This window comes from Rhyacophila brunnea, unplaced genomic scaffold, assembly GCF_057557595.1.
Source record: "Rhyacophila brunnea isolate RB1 unplaced genomic scaffold, BYU_Rbru_1.0 scaffold_1, whole genome shotgun sequence".
NCBI lineage: Eukaryota > Metazoa > Arthropoda > Insecta > Trichoptera > Rhyacophilidae > Rhyacophila > Rhyacophila brunnea.
Window position 1 is genome coordinate 57,002,224 of NW_028232751.1, and position 19,041 is coordinate 57,021,264.

General features: G+C 37.3%; 1 protein-coding gene across 1 annotated transcript in view; it reads right to left on the reverse strand.

Moving 5' to 3' along the window:
• The window catches only part of LanB2 (laminin subunit gamma-1), a 124,458-nt gene extending 113,593 nt beyond the window's left edge, over positions 1–10,865 (reverse strand). Inside the window, exon 1 of the mRNA XM_085947496.1 lies at positions 10,625–10,865. Within this exon, the coding sequence (XP_085803622.1) occupies positions 10,625–10,750 (126 nt within the window). The 5' untranslated portion in view covers positions 10,751–10,865. The remainder of the gene's footprint in view (positions 1–10,624) is intronic.
• Between the last annotated feature and the right edge of the window lie 8,176 nt (positions 10,866–19,041).

Sequence of the window (19,041 nt, forward strand, 5' to 3'; positions counted from 1 at the left end):
CACTCCCGGGCAGCGCCCGGTGATACTGCTAGTTACTTATATTTTATGGCAGTAATAAACCATTTCCACTATTTGAAATCAATACATAAAAATAATGTATGTAGAAATGTAAAATAGTATCTTTATATCAACAAAGTTTATCTCATTTGAATGTATGAATTCACAGGAAGTAAGATTATGGCATTCCGTCAGTGTTAAGTCAAACAGGCTAGCAATACATCATTGACAATAATGATAACACGAATTTACTCACTGGCAGAAACATTACTTACTTTTGTACCTACACATTATTGTATTTTTGTGAAAATTTATTTACCATTCTTCACCGACGTTATTTATTCACTGTTAAGTACCAATCAAATATACTTAAACAGTGCATTCGTCATGCTTTTTATCAACACCGACAAGTAGATAAGGCCTAAGTAATCAAGTAAATACCAAGAGCGAAGGGTGGAAGTAGGCTGTTATGATCCATCGCCATAAATAGTGCACATTCAACTTTATTAGTCATACGTATTTGTTTTTATTGAACTAAGACTACAATTTACAGATGTTGGTTAGTTTTTGAAATCAATTTGACCCTACCTAAACAAAACCACAATAGTTTTGGTATACTTTGGGCGATACGACAAAATTATGCACACTTTTTCATTCATACTTATTTGCTTTTGTTAGCATATACATATTATACACATTGTTTGTTCATTTTTTTAAATTCATTAAGCCCTGCATAAACCAAACTATAATAGATACAAAAAATATTATTCTATCTCTAAAATATTGCATAATTTTAGATATTTTATAGATAGACGAGTATTTTTTGACGATTATTTATTATGGCTTGGTTTCGCAGGGTTTGATTTTTAAAAACTAACCAACACCGTCTGTAAATTATTGTAGTCTTATTTCAATGAAAACAATTAATACGTATGACTGACAAAGTTTAGTGTCCAATATTTATGGCTAATCTTAACAACCTACCTCCACCCTTCGCCGTTGGACTAAATACAATAGGTACCTAAATATGTCAAGCGGGTCTCTTCTCTGAAATCTCAGAAGGCTCAGATGACTAGATAGGTAGGTACTACATATATGAAGAAATAAAAAAAAACGTTTTGATCTGTCATCGTTTTCCTCCTGAGATGAATAAATTAAAACGCCCCACGCATGTGTGAAAATTATGAAGACTACGCGTCCGAAATTATATTCTAGCAGGGATGGGCATACATGAGGTCAACGAGAGCCACATTCTGGATTTATATATATATAAAGGGACACACAGTCACGTTCTCGCGTATTACTAAATACACAAATTCAAATTCAATACGCTCATATTGTCACCTTAGACTATAGATACCTATATCACAACATTTAGAAAGGAAAACTCACGAAAATACGAGTATAATGGAGAAAGAAAATGCCTGTATTTTTATCAAGAGATTTTGGTAGCCGCACTTAAACCAACGAAGAACCGCATTTGCCCACGTCTGTCCTGCACCGCGATTTCCTAACTATCGACTCGTGTTGCACCAGACGACATGACGTAATTGTGACGTCAGCCAATACACGCTCGAAGCATGCCGCCCGCCCGCAGTGCCCACCGTAGATATTATTACGATGAAACACCTATATGCGTATGGTGACAATGAATAGCGCCGCTGTCGGAGTAGCGTTATATTCTCGAGCGCTATTATCACTCCGGTAGTACGTCACAATGATGTCATATGACGTCATGTCGACCGGGCAGCTGGCACTCGTAAGTTCTAACATCGGGCCCCTAGTTAGTCAACTGTGCAATACGTGAAAAATTAAAAAGCTCCAGATTAAAATGGTCTAATGAGAAAGATTTAAAAAAAAAAAAAACCTGGGAAGGCTATGAACGCGAAGAACATTTCATGAAACAGGACACAGTAACAACGACCCCTCCGAACGAATTCTCCCCGCACCACACTCGGTCTTAATCGAGTGTATCACGAGGCTCCACGTTTGATGTGAAACATCAGCAGTTTTTACGCCTGGTAATGTCTCAGAAGCAGATACCCAAATCTTGGATATCTGCCACGCTCTCAAGTGACCTTTGACTGCCATGAAAGAGAAAAGCACGGAAAGTTAACGTAAAGTAAATCAATTTAATGGTATATATAAATTACATAATATTATAATAACACAAAGACAATACGGGCATACAAAAACTATGTAAAGAGCTGATTTTTACGTCCGATATAAGACCGAATTCAACATCTCTTTCTTCTCGGAACACATTTCCCGACTTTCCCATAGGATATGGCTTGCATCCTGTTGCTCTCCGCCACATGGACATGTTGGTCGGGTGACAAGTCCAAGCTCAAAGATCTTGGCAGCGAATTCACCATGGCCAGTCAATAACTGACTGGTGTAATGGTCAGGAGTCGGCTTGGTTATCCCCAATCACCATAGTAAGTTAGGGAAAAACAAATATGTGTGCCTGCTCTCGGTGCGTGTCCGGAAACTTGTACGTATGCAGTTCGCCGACTCCACCGTGAAATTTTGTATCGGAAAAATATGGCCGTATATTAAAGATCGTCCAACCTCTTAGGGTCGTATAGCACTGGCATAAAATTCATGTCTAAATAAAACACGGTTCTTGTCGGTTTACACTTTACTTTACAGGAAGCCAGCAGCAAACAAATTTTGAAAATAGCCGATATCCTGGATTATTTGTTAGGTTAGGTTAGGTTAAGTTTTCATTCTTGAATTCACGAATTTTGCCAAAATCAGCTATGAAAATTAGTTAAGGCTATACCTCAACTGAGGCATGGTCTAAAAAGATCGTGACTAGGCGATGCGCGGATTGCGCGTCGCGGGTGCAAATGACGCAAGCCGAACGAAATATAATTTGTCATAAAAGTTCAACATGCGTCCTTTTTATGTTATGTTTATTATTATATTCGTAATAATAATAATATATTCATTGAAATGTTTTCTTTTTCAAGTACATGCGGAACGTTTTTTAGTTATCTTAACACGATTTAAGAATATATTTATCTGACTCCATCAAAAAAGAAATTGACGTGCGAACAGGTCCACTATTCCTCTCCGAATGGCAACGCGGCCAAAATTTCGTTCCACATAGTGTTGAAAATTATTTTCCGTTTCACTTATGTATGCTCTTAATGTTCATATTGAATCTAATAACGTTGGAGACCGAATTATACTGTCATCTCTTTCCGATAGAAAGCTCACGGCGAACTGTGCCACCACAGAACAGATAATAAATAGAATACCGATAGGCTATATTCAATACACCGCATCTTGATACAGGGTTTTGAATGTGTGAGTGTCCTACGAAAATGAAGCACGCATTATGCACGTGCAATAGTGTGTGTAATAGGTACATCAACATTAAATGAGCGTAAATGCATAAACCGAGAGCAGTTTTAAGTATTCGACGTAAAACGCATTCTTGACACATGTGTAAGTTTAACCCGGATTCTTCCTTACTCGAGTCGGTTACCTGCTATCGCCTTACCCGTTATGTATTTCAGTTCCCATTATTTCTGAGTTCCCTGTGTGCCACGGTGAAATGTTTTACATACAATTTACATGTAACTCCCTTGGTGGAGGCAGGCAGACTACAATCAGCTCCCTATCAATACAAATTACCGCTGTGTAGCTGAGTTTTGTAGAATGTACGTTTGATTAAATTAAAATAACGTAACTCGCCATTCTCGTTTCAGCCAGAAATCAAGAAATAATCAGGAATCTCCAGGCGCTATATAACTATTTTCAAAAATGTAGAATACTCTGGCGGGTCTTGTGGTTGAGGGACGAGACCGCTTTGATTGGGGATGACCAGGAGGTGAAGATGGAGAGTCGTCAGGAGGAGAGGTGAGAAGTCGAGATTTGGTGGCTGCTCCGATGGAGGAGCGAGTTTTATTTGCAGCGTTAAACATTCGGTACAAGAGTATGTTACAAGAGCGTTATGTTAAAATACTTATGATACTGTTCCGAGGTCCGAACTCGGTGGAATAGAATGCTGTGCGGAGCGACTGACACGAAGCTTGCAGATCGGACTGAGATTAAAATTGATATTAATAGGTATTTAGACTGACTAACTAATCAACTATAACCTGTTAATTATATGCATGAATATTCAGTAAATTGCGAGTCATTGTTGATGAAGTTTGCAATTGACAAATCTGCTGGCCTCTGCATTATTACACTTCGAACGTTTCGATCCCATCAAATAATGTCACGCGTATAGAATATGCTGACTGTAGATAAGACGATTGAGCGATAGTTTAAATGACTTGCTAATTCTTAGACTGTCGAAATAATGATGACAAGGCCTGAAGTCGTTGACCACTACAATACAAAGAACGAGTCGATTTTTAATCAACACAATATGTGACCGTCGATCTCATCAAAACCATAGCCCTATCGCACATAGAAACTCGTCTCGGCTGCAACACGTCGAATTTGTCGTGTTCGCAAAACACATGTAACTTACTGTATTGTGTGTACTGCCGCATATGGTGTCGGTGCGATATAAAAACATCTGATTGTCGCGTGTAACAAAATTCACTAGATATGGTCACAGATAGAATAGCAAAATGTTGTATCGGCACATGTACAGAAGCTGCTTTTTCATTATTCTTTCATTCTAGCCGCGTGACGTCACTGTCCCGGCATGGTCTCACATGTGCGAGCAAAAGAGGATTCTATGACCATAATCCCAGTCGACATGATTTTCTATGTGCGACCAGTTACCAATAACTATGCCCATAAGCCCTGTCTACATTCGGGCATGTTTTGTTCGCTAGACGAACACATCGCAGTGCATGCGTAGCCTCCGCATTGCTTGCCTCAAACCGGTTTCAAAATGGCCGCTTCTCGTGATGAAAGTGCTAGTGCACGTGGCTCCATCGCCGATGGATTTTTGTTCAACATCACGTCAGTATTGCCAACCGAATGATTCCTTGAAAAATGTAGAATAAATAAATTATAGGACTATAATTTTACGTCAACTAAGTCAAAAAGATTGAATGATTCAAAACGATTTTTTTTAAACGGTACATGTTCAAACACGCGCGTTACTGTGATCTTACTCCCTACTTCATTTATCGTTTGTCAATTTACGGCTACGGCCGTATGTTGTAGCTTAACCACTGAGAAATGCCAATAGAAATGGCGTATTTCAAAAAAATTCTACCTTATTCTTAGGTCAATAATTATTATAAAGCAAACATTATTCGTAGAATGTTTATCACATTTGAATGGTCAAAGACATGGCTTATAATCAGTATCTTTAAAATTATCTTTAAATGTGTAAATCTTGCCCATTTTTGAATAATAAAATGCGTAATTCTTGTCAAATTTGGGATCACAGAGATTATCAATATATTTTTTTATTGTAAATATTTCACTATAATAATGTCGACATAAATTTTACTAATGGTTTTATAAATACTTTGAAAAATTAATAAATATAAAAAATCTTAACCCCACTTCACGTGGACGTACTTAAATATGACTATATTCTAAAACATTAGAGCGAGAGGTTTAAAAGAATACTATTGTATGTAATAAACATACTTTATGCAGTCATCAAATGTTTAAAATAAATATAAAAGATAATAAGGCTTCAAAATTATGTAAATAGATTATATACAACGTTTAAGGAATGTCCAGGATCATGCTTTGAAAATAGCATAGAAGCTCCTTTTTGACGTACGCTGAGCATAAGTATATTTTTTACATGTTCGTATTAAAATATGCATTATAAAAAAATGAAAACACTGCTTCCCGTGAAAAATTAGAAACCATTTGACGTATGTACAAATAACACACTTTCAACCCAACTAAACCGGTGTTCAAACCATAATTAAAAAGCTGAAGTGAAGTAGAAGATGACGTGATCAAATGCAGACATAGCTGTACTTGAGCGTTTTCATTTTCAACTTCGCTTAATGTCGTTCAATGTCACTTTTTAACACAGTGGTTCAGCGCATGCCTTAGCCGACTCGCACATCTAAACTTACTCGTCTCATCTGCAACGTGTCGAATAAGTCAATGTGACGTCATAGTTATTCACAAAACACAAGTTGCCAAATGGACCTCAGCACATTGGTGGGACGCGTTATTTCAGTTTGAAAAAAAACAGCTGGAGTCACATGCAACTATTTTCACCTGTCGTGCAGCGCTGGTATAATCCCGAAATGTCGCACTCCTCATTTAATTTGACTTGCCCTGTGACGTCACTGTCCTCGCACGGCCTTGCCTATGCGCACATAAGAAAGTTGTATGTTGCACTCGGTTTTGATTTATGACTGTTATCCCAGTCGAGACGATTTTCAATGTGCAACTGGACTTAGGCTTAGATATTCGTTTAATCGTCAACATTTATGCGTCAAATAGTTTTCAATCTATCACCGAAAGCAGTGTTGCCGCTATATACGCTACAATACAAAAGGTGTAGAAATTATAGTACAGTCGAACTTGGTTATTACGAGGAAGGTGGGTCCGACTGAATTCGTTCGTTATAAGCATTACTCGTTATATCGTTATATAGTATTTTTCGCGCCACGCCTATTTAAGCATAGAACATAAAAAAATCTGAAAACCACCGTAAAAATCCCCGAAACAACCGTGGTATTCATAAACTACAAAAGAAGTTGATACTGATTGCACAAAGCTTGGATTTTTTACATGCAATTTCAACCATATGCGTGGATATTTTTTCAATGTTGTAGGCGAAAACACCAATTAGGTAGGTACTTAGACACTTCACTAGTGTCATAAGCGTAATCCGATCCCGGCGGTATCGGTCTAGTTAACTGCCCGGTCTGATTTTATTGCTTAGGGTCGAAAATGTTGTTTTAAACGATCGACACATTATTAACAGTTTTGCTCGGTATACCCGAGAAGTAGCTCGTAATAAAAGTGAATATAATATAATATATAAAATATATGTATATAATAATATAAACGAATGTTTCCTCATTACATTCGAGATCTCGCTATTTCCGTGATCGTAATAACCAATTTCGACTGTATTTCTGAAAAAACTATAGTACCTACTACATTTTTGTTTTGAATCCTTCAAAACTTTTGGCTTATTTGTCGTAAAATTATAGTATAATTTACTATTATACTTTCTTCGTGATAGTTGGCAACACTGTCGTAAGGTTACCGTTACACGAATGTTGATCAGGAATCCACTGACGGCGGGACTACCTACGTGCGCTAGTACTTTCGTCACTAAAAACGGCGACCTTGAACTGGTTTGAGGGAAACCTAAATGCACGCTTCATTCACGCCCTGCGACGCGGTAGTCTATATATTGCAGAAAACAACGCACAAGTGTAGACAAAGATATTGAAACCTTAACTAGTCAACTTGACCGGAATGACAAAGGAATCCATATAAGCGAGAAGGAAGCTCAAACAGGGGATGAACTAGAGTGGCGAAGGGTGGAGGTAGGCTGTTAAGATCCGACAAAAATAGCCCACAATAAACTTTATCAGTCATACGTATTTGTTTTCATTGAAAAGTCTACAATTTAAAGATGGTGTCGGTTATTATAAATTAAACCCTCCCTAAACCAAACCATTAGGCTTCGGTGACACCGAAGTGTTTCGCTTAGTGCTAAACTAGGTGTTATGCTTGTATACTAAAAACACTACTGCCATATTGCACGCTACGTGCTTAGGTACAAATTTAGTTTGACATTTGGCAGCGCTCAAGTGAACAACGATGTAACTCTCAAAACTAACCAGAAAGCTACTTCTCACAGAGAATTTAAGTTTCAAATTTAGAAAGTCTCAAATTCGAACTTGTTGGGTGCATAATGTCAATTCATCTACCTAGAAGTACTCTTGGAGAGTTTCAACTTCTCTACAAAGAATTAAGAAGAAAAAAAGTTTTTTAGTTATTTGAGGATGAACAAGGAAACGTTTGACTTATTGTTGGGAAAATTAAAAGATACATTACAAAAGGATGATACGCATTTCAGATGTTCTATAACACTGGAGAAACAACTATATAATATACTCTCTTTTATAAACTGCTCCTGTTAAAACTTTCTCCATCTTGCAAAATCACTAGGTGACACAATAAAATTAACCAACACGTTTGTTCGCCGGGAGTATCACTAGGTGACTAATAATCACGTAGCGAGGCGCGAAGCGTGCAGCGTGGCCACTGCGATAGTAATAGTGTGCGTCCATTCGCTAGGAGATGTCACCTAGCACGTAGCGTGTCACTAAGCACCAAGTAAGGCACCTACCTATGTGGCCTCGGCCTAATAGTTTTGGTATATTTTCGGCGATACGACAAAATTGTGCACACTTTTTTATTAATACTTAGATTTGTTTTCGTTGGGTTAAGAATAGGTGGTACATAATAATATTACACTATTAAAAATTATTAAATCCATTAAGCCCTGCATAAACCAAACTATAATAGATAAAAAATATTATTCTATCTATAAAATATCCAAAGTTATGTATGATTTAATTCCATAATTTTAGATATTTTATAAATTCACGAGTATTTTTTGACTATTATTATCTATTATGGCTTGGTTTCGCAGTGTTTAATTGAATTTTTAAATTCAACAGCATCTTGTAAGTAAGTAATCATTTTAACGAAAACAAATACGTATGACTGTCAAAGTTTAGTATGCATTATTTATGGCGGATCTTAACAGCCTACCTTCACCATTCGCCACTAATGAACTGTATCCATCTGGGACAACAACGTATAATATATAGATAGATGTACTTATGTTTGTTTTTTAATTAATTTTTTCGCAGATTAAAGCTATTTATTGTTTTTGGCCGCCTGAATATTTAAAAAATGAGCTACCATTATGCCTCAAACGGAAAATAGTCAATGCAGTAGATAAGTACCTACTGCCCGTAATGATATTTTTATGCATGCGTAACATGGACGATCAGCAAATAGGGGATCGCCAAACTTAAAAACAAAAGACTGTATGCATTGGTGCGTTCAATGCAAGAAAGAGTTTGTAAAAAAACCTTGCTCGAAGAAAAGACTATCGCTGGAAGAACAGATACACAATGTCCAAAGGTATATCTAGAAGCCGCTGGACTGGCGGAATAGTAAGGGAGCTATCCACAGGACCGAGAAGAATAAAGTCAGCTTGGATAGGCCTTCATGAAAATTCCGTGGTATGAAAAAGTTTGAGAAGCACTGCTGTAGAGTACAGGAATGTCCACCAATGCAGACTGATATAATAATAATATACCCAGATACGTAGGTACTAACTAATTATAATTAGATGGGTTTATGTGTGGTTTGGATAGTTTTATTAAACCATGAACTAGGTATGTAATAAGTACAATATTTTTTTAAATACTTACACAATTTATTAATTATTAATTTATTCATTATCACAACAAACTACAATATTATATTATGGAATCGTTTTAATTTTAATAAAATGTACATACATACACACATTGATATATTATTTTCTACCTAAAAAGTGCACATACGAAATAAATCTCATCGACATTTGAAAATAAGTATCACTATAGTAAGTACTCTGGCAGCTAGAAAAATCATCAGCATTTCTATTCTTAGCTTTACATACTTCAAAGATCAAAACCATATCTCTGTACAGTGACGTCCCTAGACAAAATGCTGACCCTATGCAGTGCCAAAATGCCGTCACATTTTTTTTATACATTACTTTTTAACATTCTTTCATGACTCAAATATCTAAGAAATGTGTTGTATGGATACATTACTAACAAGATATAAGTACACCACTAAATCTAATGTAAATGCTATCTCTGCTTCAATAGACAGTATTGCGAGTCTACGGTTTCAGATACTTAGGTACTTACATTTAAAAATACACCTGACAACTTCCAAAACTCGCAAGTGACTGGCAAACATATTTGGCTAAATTTTTAATTAGGTATGCACGTGCCATTGCTGTTCACCAATAACGTGACGTCCAAGGACAACGGAAGTAAACTAGACATCGCGAACCTGACAAAAAAGTCCTGTCAAAACTTTTATAGTAGGTACCTAATTAATATATTTTGTTTCCAACCAGTGAGCTGATTTTTTAATGGAAAGATATTTCCGTTATTACTAAGTTTAGGTACCTAGCTATCTATATATACCTAATGATTTGCCGCCCCCAAGCGACGCTCAATCTAATCTGCCTATCCCCGCGGGACGTCACTGTCTCTATAATAATGTACATACTTTAAGTTGGTTTTACACACCTAAAATGTTAACACACTCCTTTGAAATTAAATAAAGATATGATGTGAAACCATACAATATTCGGAGATATAATATATTAATTTTACTACATATTGCATTCGTTGATTTTTAGAGAAGATTCTCGTCTAATCTGACACTTCATTCAAAATCATATTATGGCGCTAAAAGAATTTCAAAAACTGACAGACACATGGACAAGAATTGACACTTTGATCATAATTATTATTCAATATTAGTATGTATACAACTTTTCAGTAAGTAATCACAATACAAACACACGAAGTGCTTTGAAAGAGAATGCAGTTGAGTGAATTCGTATGAATATTATGCGATTACACATCAAAGAGATGTTATATTGTGGTAGAAGATTGTTTCTTACTTGAGGAAGACCGTATTCCGTATAACATGAGTCCCGGACACCAGCGGCTGGCGAACGTTCCTGTGCAGACACACAAAATAGTTTGATAATTATCGCTATAAAGGCCGACAGACGCATGTGGGCCATTGCATTCACAAATGGATGCCAGAGAGCAGCCCACAAAAACAAAACAACTATTCACTTTCAACGAGAGGCGATCGCACGGCACACAACCGACGCGCGAGAATTTCGAACTGACTCTGAGACTAGTGTTGAGAAACGGCACAATTACCGAATCAATACTCAATACTTCTACTATCGTTACTCGGTATGATGAATAAGTTTTAAAAAGTCTATTATACAGTTGCAAAATGTCATTCACAAAAATATGCCAAATAAACAAACCAATTGGCAGAAATAAATGACAGATTTATTCAAAACTCATAAAAATATCTCGAAATTATTATTTCAAAAAAAAATCATTCATAATAATATCTATCAACACAGTTTTCACGAGAAAAAATATTGAAGAAATATTCATTGTTTAACGAAACACATTCGCGCACATGACGTCTATAAACGTCATATTTTGTGAGATGTGATATGACAGGACATCCATAGACGTCATGTACTGACGGAAAACGACACGACGTTTATAGAAGTCGTGTTATGTATTAAAACAATATGTTCCCTGCTATTTGTGTCACGGTGCGAACATATTTCCATTAGATAGTGTCGTATCTTAGACCTAACTCATTTTTTAAATCAAAAAAATTTTACATAAAAAGATTAATATGACGTGTCGTATCACTAACATGTATTAGCTAACATTATGTGTCCGCGAATGTATTAAAAATGTATGTATGTACGAAATACTGCATGTAACATTAATTTTAGATACGATAGAATAGCATTGTTTATTTTTAAACATGTCTCGTGTAATATTTCAGGTTTTTAAAGAAGTAAAGTTGATAATGTTACTATGATGCTACCAACTAAGAATAAGTATGCGTCAAACTTTTCGATTTTCTTTTAGTATTTCAGACATGATTTTTATACATGATAATAACAACTAAGTACAACATTGTCATGACAAACAACTCTTAATCACAAATTAACATAAATAAATGTAAATGTACCGAAGATGAATGACATGGATACACCTTTACTTAAATAACATTTTTCATCTTAATAATATTACAATTATGAGTTGGTACCTATTACGTCATATTTAAAATAAAAATATTAAATGTATTACATTATATTTCTTTTATTCATCGAATAATTCACAAGATTTCAGAATTGTAAAAGCATTTTTAATGAAGATGTTTTCTAGTTATGTTTGTTAAATTTATAGAATGTTACATTCCAAAATCTTGCAAATTATTCATTGAATAAAAGAAATAGTTCAATGAATTATAAGCAAGTGGCAAGTACGTTAAGCCGGGTACTCATTAGGGAGCCGTAGCTCTAACCGTTCCGATTGTTCCAGTTCTAATAGGAAAAGCACACTTGAATGAATCCAGCGGTTACAGGTTCAAGTCCCGTCGGGTGTCGTATTTTTTTCTATTATGCATCAGATGTTTTCAAATTATGTATGTATTTCATCATATTAAATTACCCAACAACAGTTTCTGCAGAATACAAAATTGAAATTGCTTTCCTGAAAAGCAGCTATTATTGATTTGTTCTCTTAGTGTATACGTAACATGATAAAAATTATTTTAGTTTTTATTTTTATTTATAAAAAAAAATCTTGAAGGATACAAAAACCCTATAATTATTATTCCAAGCCCAATAATATATATTGACTGGCCAAAAACCTTTTTAAAAAATCTCCCACATTTGACGTCACTGAATGTTTCAAAATCTAGGAACCCGGTATCGATACGGTACAGTTACTCTGGTAACATCAAAGTGTTGCTCATCCCTATTTCACAGGTCGCCAGCCATGCATTGTTGCCACAGCGCAGGCGCACAGCGTTGCTGTTGCCTGTTGCTAAACACAGATTGTCGAAACTTGCGAGATAGCAGCAAATTATTTCTGAGTACCCGGCAGCAAACTTTTCTCAGCTCAGCTGGAACGCTGGAAAGAAAAGCATTACCTACCTATCTATTGTAGGTACGTAATATTATGGACATTTGGCAACAGGCTATTCCGTTCACAGCTCATATTACTTTTACCAAGAAAACCATGCACTGCGATGCCGATAATAAATTAAATACCTAAATAGGCACTTAAAACATATTCCTTTCACGATTTCGTATTGTACCTACTTACTTACATAGTATTATGGTTCTTCTCGGTTTACTGGTAGCCAACGGCAAACAAATTTTTAAAATAGCTGATATACTTACTGGATTATTTGTTACGTTAGGTTAGGTTTTCATTCTTGAATTTTGCCAAAATCGGCTATGAGAATTGGCGCGGTTCCCGCCTGGCTTCCTGTAAATCGACTTGTACCCAGATTATTTAAACATACCTACTATACCTATATAGCCAACTACAGTCATGGTTATCATCAGTTTGGACCAATCCACTGCTGGACGAAGGCGTCTCCAAGCCCATCCAGCGGTGTCTATGTCTACGGTAAACCGTGTCCGGAAACAGTTCGCCGTATTACACTTCACCGTGAAATGTTGTATCGGAAATATATGGCCGTATATTAAAGACAAGCCTCTTTGGGACGTATAGTAGGTCATCATCATCATCATCATCATCATCTGGGGCGCGACAACCCGGTGTGGGTCTTGGCCTCCTCCAACAGCTCCCTCCACCTGTCCCTATCCAATGTGGCCGCTTTCCAATTCGGTACCCCCAGAATACGGTAGTCAGTGGCAGCTCCATCCAACCAGCGAATTTTTGGCCTGCCTCTTCTTCTACGCCCTATTAAATTGCTGGACATCACTCTCTTTGCCGGTTCATTGTCATTCATACGGTGCACATGACCTAGCCATCGCAGTCTCCCAAACTTAACTGATTGAACTGCGCTGCAATCTTCGTACAGCCCGTAGAGCTCAAAAAGCACTCTTTACAAGACACTGTCTTGTTTTGTAAAGCCAGTGCTCACCTACGCATCGGAAACCTGGACATTAACTCTGCGAAATGAACGAGCCCTGAACAATAAAAATTCTCCGCCGTATATACGTACCTATAACTAACATAAAATTCATGTCTAAATAAAACACGGTTCTTGTTGATTTACACTTTACCGGAAGCCAGCAGCAAACAAATTTTGAAAATAGCCGATATACCTACTGGATTATTATTGTTAGGTTAGGTTTTCATTCTTGAATTCATGAATTTTGCCAAAATCAGATATGAAAATTGAATTCATGTTCATATTGAAACTAATACCGTAACCGTATAGTATACGGTCATCTCTTTCCGATCGAAAATGCACGGCAAACTGTGCCACGGTGAAATGTTTTACGTACAGTTTACGGCATAGCCCCCAAATCTTGAAGCGGACCCCCAGGCCAGAATATTTGGCGGGCCCCCCTACCCATCGCAGAGTTAAAGGCAGTGGGACTTTTTACAGAATCGTTTTCTTAATGTTGTTTCATGTAAAATTAAGGGTAGGTATTTGGTGTATTTTTAGCGTTTTCTTGCATTGTTGAATAAATCCACTTATCCACACAGAAATCAAAAATTGCATCATACAACTAGACATTTTAAAACTTTACAAATAAAATGCAGGCGACTTTTTTCTCCATTAGGGCAAATTTGTGATGTGTGTTTATCTCACTTATCAGGTCAACCCGCTACGCCGGGGCCCCCAGAGTTAGACCCCTGGCATCCCCCCCCCCTCCTTGCGGGGGCCATAGTTTACGGTAAACATGGTCTATCTTTTGGACTTTGTCTACCTCATGACCACTGGATGAATAGATTCGTTCAATGATTATTTCTTCTTTATTTTGAATACCTACCAACCGTAAAAGTGAACATATCTACTTGGTACGTTATTAACACAATTGATTCAGCGTTATAAACAAACTATTTCGTATCCACATACCTAGTATTTCTGTAAAAGTAAAACACTCATGGCCCCCCATATCCTGAAGCAAGCCCCCACGCCAATATATTTGGCGTCCTCCCCTCCTCTACCTATCGCTAAAGTTAAGGGAAGTGTGACGCTCTACAAGTCTACATTGAAGTTAAATTCCCTCCACCAAACCCGCCCCGCACCACCCTCGGTCTTAATCGAGAGTATTACGGGACCCGTCAATTGGTGATGTGAAGCATCTAAGAATTGGCCTGGGAGTGTCCTGGGAGAAGATGCCCAAGACTTAGATTGCTACGCTCAAAGTGAGCTCTGACTGAGTTTACTGAGTTTACTCTAATGCAAAGTGCCAGGGAGAGAAAAAGCACATAGAAATTACTTAAAAGAAAATGAAGCTACTTGCTTATTAGATCAAAGAACGAAGCTAATCATACAGGCAGCAAAATTTATGTGAAGAGATCTTCACGCCCGTAGTAAGACGCCGCAAATTTTTTGAAAGCAAGATAATTGGCCTTAGTAGCAACCAGGTCGGACGGGCCGATGGGTCCAACAGCTGGTTGGACCGACCTGAGCATTTCCTCCCGTTCGGAGCACATACTCAGACACTCCCATATGATGTGGTTGGCACCCTGTATTTCCCTCCGCATGGACATGTCGGACGGCTTGCAAGTCCAAGCTCGAAGAGCTTGCCAGCGAATCCACCATGACCAGTCACAAATTGACTGGTGTAATAGTCTGGAGTCAGGTATTTGGTTATCTCCATTCGGCACTGTATGTCTGGAAAAAACGTATATGTGTGCCGGCCCTTGGTCGATTCGTCCCACTTTCGCTGAAAGGTCTTAATGGCCGCATCGAGCGACATGAGTCTAATTCTGCGCCTCAATAATGCTACTCCTTCGCCAGCTAGCCGAGGGGGGGAGGAGGTGAAAATCACCAACGTCAGCCTCCTCGTCCTTGAGGAGCAATATTGAAGCGCCGCTGACCTGAATGTGCAGGTCAAGTGGGAGAATGCCGGCCAGGACCGGGAGCGCGTCAGTTGAGGTTGTACGGTAGGCCTTGGTAATGGACAGGAGCGCGATGCGCTGTCCTCTTAAAAGAGAGATTCTAAGTTTGACACTTTTGGGAATGCGTCTACAGCAGCATGGGCGCCGCCAGGATTTTGTGTAAGATGGTGCATGTAAGAAAACTCATATTATTATTCCTCCAAATGTTGGAAATTTCACGCAGGCGTCCCAGTTTATACCTAATTTGCAGCCACCCCATAGTCCCTTGTCCCTTTAACATGCACTCACCTTTTTAGTTTTAATTTTTTCTGTGTAGAACTTGCTCCAATAAATAATATTATTATATTTAGATATTATAGAATATTATCTTAAAAAAATTGAAACGAATGCCGGCGCCACTGTATAGCAGCCTTTTCCAAATGGTGATTGAACCGCGGAACGCCAGGCTTCCGCTAGGTAAAATAATTATTATGGATATTCCGATTGAATTTGGCGATTTTTCGTACTTTATAAGTAGTCTAATTTGTAAGTGGAAACGATGTTATTTTTTAATGCGTTTTTGGACCCAAATTAAGTGACTGTCATCCATTATTCGTAAAATAAGCTGTTACTTAGCAATATCACAAAATGCCGCCCGATTTTAAGTACTTAGGTAGAATATTTTTTATCATATTTTCATAACTCCAGTAGGTATCTAAAAATATGTTGTATGGATACAATAACAAAATATATTGTTGTTTTAATTTAATAAAACGCACTTTTTTTGTAGTACTTATTCCACTTTAATCAATAAATCAGGACCGGTTTCGTCCGCCTCAGAAGGACATTTTCAACATGAGCACTCTGAGGGGGACGAAACCGGTCCTAATTTATTGATTAAAAGTGGAATAAGTACTACAAAAAAAAATGCGTTTTATTAAATTAAAACAACAATACAATGCAGTTCCACCATGAATTGACAGTTAACAAAATAAATGAAATTAACAAAATATATACCGCTAAAACATACAAAATTAAATTTATAAATATTATCCCCCAAAAGTGGGGATTTTTTTGAGTTGGTGGTGAGTGTCTTCTTACATGTCATTTTTGCGATACATTAATTTGCTCTGTCTTGAGGCATTAAGGGCTATCCGTGTCACTTTTCTTCTTCACAAAACTTAGCAACATTATTTGTAATTATATTTTTAGCCTGAGGTCGTAAAGGTTAATGCATTATTAAATCGATAATCGATATAATGACGGCGCGACGCTTCGACTGTAATAATCATTCGCAAATCTGCACAACGTCGTTTTCGGTCACCAAGGACGTTGAAGGGCAACGGAAATAAACTAGACATTGCGAACCGGACAAAAAATTACAGTCCTGTTAAATCTTTTATGTTAATTAATATTGTTTCCATCCAATGAGCTGAATTTGTAATTTTAAATATTTTCGTTATTACTAAGTTTAGGTTTTCTATATATACCAAATGATTCTCCTCCGTTGCCACCTTTCGAGTAATTGCCACCCCCAAGTGACGCTCAATCTGCCTACCCCCACGGGACGCCACTGGAGGCGGTCAAGATCCTGATCGAATTGTAAAGCTTACAAATTCGATCTTAAAAACAACGAAAATAATAATGCTTGTTCATGTAGGTACCTACATAATATGACGTAACACTGAATATATTAAAGTGCTTGTGCTATATAACTACATAATAATATTTATATATTATAATGTCAATATTTTGTAAGTAGATATAAGTACAATATCAAATGTGTACATATCTATTCTTAATGTTAAAATGTCAATACCAATAGGAAACGTTTGTGGCTAGCCAATTATACCGGGTGCCGAGCGGAGTTTCGTTAACAGGAATTATGACCGAGGACCTTGACCGTGGCCCCCATATCCTGAACCGGCCACCTAGGTCAGGATCTTTGGCTCCCCCCCCCTCCACCATCCCTTACCAATCGCTAAGGTTATTATGTAACTCTCACAAGTAGCGTCTTCCAAATGGTGTTCGAGGTAAAATTAGAGGTGTTCAGTGTATTTTTAACAATTTTTGTATTTTTTAATACATTCACTTGAATTATGTAGTTGCTGAGTATTGACACACAAAAAAAATGCATTGCACAAACAGATATTTAAAAACGTTAAAACGACTTTTTTTACTAATAGGGAAAATTTGTGATGTGTGTTTATCTCACTTATTTGGTTGACACGCCACGCCGGGCTCCCAGACTAAAGCTCTGTCAGTCTCTCCTTTGTGGGGACCGTGCCATGACCCAGATGATTTGGCCATCTGACAGCCCCAATAGCTTTGCCCCATTCTCTTGGCATTCGACGGCACTCAAGGTCTTTGTCAACGTGAAACCTGTGGCACTCTTGATTTGGTCTGTCTATCTGGAAGGAGCTCTTTCTTGCCCATTCCGATCTTCGAGCTAATCAAATATGGGAATAAACAACTCAATCCGTTTCAGCATATTGATCGGCGATATTAAATACATTACCGCAATTACAAATTCTTCAAAATCCATTTCCCGTAGTGTCTAATTATGGCAAACTCAGTAAATAGCCTAACGCAATTATTATTTCCGCGATTTCCATTTGTCCCATAGTCAGCTATATCCGATGACGCAAACTCCTTATTATTATATTAGCTGACTCAATTATAATAATTATTTCCTAAATATTCTTTTCAAGATATTATTTTGATTGTGAGTACGTACGTCAATAAATAGCGGATCATAAAATTCATTGGACATGTCACTCGAATATAAGTTCCCGGCCTGTTAGAATCTCAGTTTCTGTATCGCTCCGCACAACATAATTCTCATTCTCCCGAGATTCGGACCTCGTAACAGTAACATAAGTATTGTAACATACTCTTGTACCGACTGTTTACGCTGCAAATAAAACTCGCTCTTCCATCCATCGGAGCAACCACCAAATCTCGATTTCTTCATACACCACACCATGGCTTCCACAGTGATGACTCCCACAGTTTTCCAGGTTGTCATCGTAGAAATAGTTTCACTTATATCGCGTGTGGTCGCTACTCATTTTCGGAACCGATTATATTTTGTATTCGCCGATTTATTAATTCCAGAATAACTAATTACCTACCTACCTACTAACTGATCAGACAGACGATCAGACTAAACAAATTTATAAAATACATACAAATTTATTTCAAATAAATCAATCAACTTTGGTATCATTGGTGCCACAGTGCTCGTGGCGTACGTTTTCAAATTACATACCGTTGGTCGTAAAATGGTAAAATAATATGCGTATGAATTAGACTCAGCAGTGTTTCCCAAACTTTCGACATCTGTGACCCCTTCTATAATTTTCGTAACACTGAGTAACTACCCCTCTACTTATTTCCTTTGTTGGTACCTACATAAACAAAATAATAATAAACGAAATATAAAAATCAT